The sequence below is a fragment of the Citrus sinensis genome, chromosome 4 (genome assembly GCF_022201045.2).
Source record: "Citrus sinensis cultivar Valencia sweet orange chromosome 4, DVS_A1.0, whole genome shotgun sequence".
In the NCBI taxonomy this organism is placed as follows: Eukaryota; Viridiplantae; Streptophyta; class Magnoliopsida; order Sapindales; family Rutaceae; genus Citrus; species Citrus sinensis.
The window spans coordinates 10,600,796-10,604,669 of record NC_068559.1 but is presented as its reverse complement, the minus strand read 5'-3'; the positions used below and the strand labels follow the sequence as shown (position 1 = coordinate 10,604,669).

Here is a 3,874-nt window from a genome sequence, read left to right as displayed (position 1 = left end):
TTTGGTTTGTCATGAATTGATGATGGTTTTGTAATAGAATTATTGTCTATCAAGAATTTATGATAGAATTGTGATTAAAATTTTTTCTATCAAAAAATTATGATAGAAATATTAATTTGACAGTATTTGACCAAAATTTTGGTGTGATATTTTATTAAAAGAAAAAGAAAACAATGTGTTATAATTTTATTAATAATCTAAATTATGTAAAAAAAATTAAATGAAGGAATTGAAACGGTGAGTTTTAGCAAAATACTACAAAATATTATAAGTTAAAAAACCTCACTCAACACATTCATCACTCCCTCTCTCAACCTAAGAAATTGAAACCTTAGAAGCTCAAACCCTCCTCACTCACAATCAAACAAAATTCCTACATTCACAACCAATTAACCTAAGTAAAAGAATCGACCTTCGAATCCTACCCATAGGCCACAAGTCGACATCCTGCTAAAGGTTCTCTTCGATTCACGAGTATTTGATCGAAAATTACGAAAGAGCCGGTGTTGATTTTTGGCTTCAATTCCAGCAAAAGGAGAAGGGACTGGAAGAGGGAGGTAACCAAATAGATACAGCTAATGACGAGTAATGTGTTGTTGGTGGTGGCTGGTGAATCACGCTGGAAGATAGTGAACAATGGTGGAGGTTTTACTGTTGTTTGGTAGTCGTGTTTGGTGATTCTTGCAGCAAATCAGTGGTATTTGCGGCTGGAATTTAATGAGCGGGTCTTTATGGTTTTGATGGTGGTGGAGATCGACATAAAAGATTAAAAGCAGTGGCGGAAGTGGCTATTGTGTGGTGGCTCAAACGGGAGCTAAAGTTTTGAGCTTAGGTAACATTTCTTCACTTTTTTATTTCCTTTTTATTATGGTTTAGTTTTGAATCAATAATTTTGATTTCATTAGTGTAGCTATATATTCATCTCTGTTTTCAATTTTGTGTTTCATTTTGAAAAAGAAAATAAAAGGATAAAATTTTAATTTTTTTAATAAAATTATACTATTATCTTTGTTTGTGAATATGGCACCTTTGATTTTCTCCCAGAATATGATGACTTTCTCCCTCTTTGCTCCTCCCCACTTCCCACTTGGCCTCCTAGCATCCTTGTCTCTGTTGGGTTGTTAAAAACATCCATCTTGTTCCTTTTTTAATCTTATACTAATTCCCAAAAAAAGAAAAAAAGGACGCTTGATTTGAGGAGGGTTTGTTCATTGGAGGAGTCATGGCAGTTTGCTGTGATCTTGAAGTTGATGTCAATGGTCAATGGTCAAGAGACTTTCATGGTAATGAACCAAATGAAGAAGAAATTGTTCATGCCCAGCCCAAAACTAAACAACGCAAGAAACTCTTTGGTCAGCGCAAACAAGTGCTGCACTAAGAAGTGTTGGAAGCAAAATGGACAGCAGCAGTGTTCAAGAGCGATTGAATGCAGTCTTTCGCCACCTTTTGCAGCAGCCATGTGAAGCTAATCCCGTTCTTCATAAAGTAGCCTTATCTAAATTGTAATATTCTTTCCATTTTTAGGTTCTATTCTTTTTCTTTTAACTCTAATACATCTTTGTTGTATAAAAGGTTTTGTTAATAAGCAGGCAGTTGCAAAAACAAGAAGCAGCAGAGCCAATGATTATAGGAGGCATGGTTTTGGACATTCATGCCACTCCATCGATTCCTGCAAACCCAAGAACCACTACACTAGGCAAGGTACAATTATACCCATTTTTTTGTTTTCTAAAAAAGATTTTAGTCCCACCTTTTAAAAAAAAAAAAGATTTTGATGAGTGTTTGTAATTTCTTGTCAGAATTGTGTTTGTTCTTTAAATGTAGCTTTAAGAAATGTGTTCACCATTAGGTATATTGGGAAAATATCGGAATTAGTGGTATGTTATGGATTTTGTTTTCTGATATTTACTTACATTAGGGGGTTCTTCTTTATGCAGGCGAATTATGTGTTAGGGGGTGTAGCAAGGAATGTTGCGGAGTGCATGTCAAAGCTTGGAGCTAAGCCTTACATGATTAGTGCTCTTGGACTTGACATGGTTGGTGATTTTGCTTTTTACTTTGTGGTATCATGAGAGCTTTTTAACATTTTTCCTTGCATGATCCCTTCTGTTTTTTATTTTGGTTTGCCACTAGAGGTTTCATGTGAAATCACCAACAATTCGTAATTTGCTTTTGCATTCGAACATTGAATGGCCAGTCTAGAAAGTTATGTTCTATGTACTGGAAATTGGGGTACTTTTATCTCAGTTTGATGGATTTGAATATCTTTTTTGCGGCGATCGTATATCTCTAAACAATTATTTATCATAACCAAACTAATATTTATATTCCCGAGTGAATGCATTAATGTTTATTTTTCGGTTTATACCTTAATGTAGAATTTCTGATAATGATATTCAAGATCCAATAATATTTTTAAATTTGAAGTTCCAATCACAAACATTTATATTTGATCTTTTTTCACGGGCCTACATACTGAAATGTTTGTACTTAAAATATTATTATCATAACTCATATTTTGGTAGACATGATATTGATATTCATTCAATGGTCGTTACGGCTTTTCTGCGACTAGCAGAGTGTTTTATTCTTCTTCTGTTTCTTTTATTGTACTAGGAAATATATTGTTGGAACACTGGAAATCTGCTGGCCTATCTATAAAAGGTTGATCTTTTCGTCTTATAACCTTTTATTCATCACCTTTGGTAATTCCTATGGTACTTTCACCAGAGACGTGATGAATTGATTGGACGTATTTGGTTTCAAATCAATGTTTGAAATGTTGACATTAATGTCTAAGCTCACCTTACACATTAGCTTCTGATTTTTTTTATTATAGCATCTGGTTCATCACCATTGTAGGGCTGCTACTTTTTTCACTTTTGTTTGTTTATTCTGTCATTTATTGCTCTTTTTATGAGGCTTTAATAATGTTCATACCGTCATTTGCTTTATTCACATGTTCTGAGAAGGACCATGGTTTGCTTTCATCTTTGGCCTTCTTTGCTGTTATGATTAGTCAACACTGTGTTGTTTAATTAGCATTCCAAAATTTATTCTCCATAACGACCTCTCATCCTTTGATGGTCTATATTTTTTCATTAATCTCCCTCATTTATTTTGTTTATTTCAATGAGTTAATTCATTTTTTACAAACATCAATTTAATTCTTTCGGTGGAATCTAGGCACTTAAAGGTTTCACTGTCAAGTGATAGTGATTTGGAATGATCTTAAATTGCCTCAATTACTTGTTATCTTGCCTCAAGCTTTGGAGTGGGCTAACCATTTTTTCGACATCCTTGTCGCATCAGCAAAATGGTTGGTATGAGTATGAAACTATAGATGCACCTTGTTATTAGTTGTTACAATTTATTGAAATTAAAGTTGTGGTGTCAAACTATAATGGTTGTTCTTAAGGATTGTAGTGTAGATGTTATGCATTTGATAACATTAGGTATTTTGATTGATTCTGCATAGATTGGGTTATTGGATATAGGTTGGAGTGTTGCTGTTATATGGCTGGAATTAAAGTGCAGCTGGAAGATGCTGGGTTGCTGCATATGAGTTGGACTAATAGTTGGAGTGTTGCAGGGTATGTGGCTGGAATTAGAGTGCTCTTGGAAGATTGGATTGCCATTGGAAGTTTTACTGCAAGTCTTGTTATTGGAATACTTTAATTAATCCAAGTCTTCTTGTTGGAATATTTGAATTTATGTTTGGAAGTTTTGTTAAGTAACTTGGCTTGGTGGCTGGAATTTTAATTGCTTTTCTTGGAGGATGATTAGAACTTAACTGTTTTTTTATACTTTGGGATGGTTTTTTTAATTTGGGATATTTTATTATTTATTAATGTTGATCTCATTTAATATTAAA

The 3,874-nt window shown here is 33.7% G+C and overlaps 1 protein-coding gene across 19 annotated transcripts; it reads left to right on the top strand.

The window, feature by feature from the left end:
* The first annotated feature begins 279 nt into the window (after positions 1–279).
* LOC102613484 (pseudouridine kinase-like) lies at positions 280–3,874 on the top strand. 19 transcript variants are annotated; one of them, XR_003066494.2, is made up of 6 exons: positions 280–832; positions 1,045–1,485; positions 1,573–1,701; positions 1,938–2,036; positions 3,187–3,319; positions 3,593–3,874. XR_003066494.2 is itself a non-coding variant. In XM_052440130.1 (6 exons), exons 2-5 carry the CDS (start codon positions 1,396–1,398, stop codon positions 2,659–2,661), a joined length of 363 nt encoding a protein of 120 aa, XP_052296090.1. In that variant the 5' UTR covers positions 281–832; positions 1,045–1,395; the 3' UTR covers positions 2,662–2,664; positions 3,593–3,874. The 19 variants fall into 19 exon arrangements, 9 of the variants coding, with proteins under 9 accessions (XP_052296086.1, XP_024957238.1, XP_052296085.1 ...); XR_008054269.1 differs by having other exon boundaries at positions 3,187–3,323; XR_008054270.1 differs by adding an exon at positions 2,617–2,664 and having other exon boundaries at positions 1,045–1,701; positions 3,498–3,874.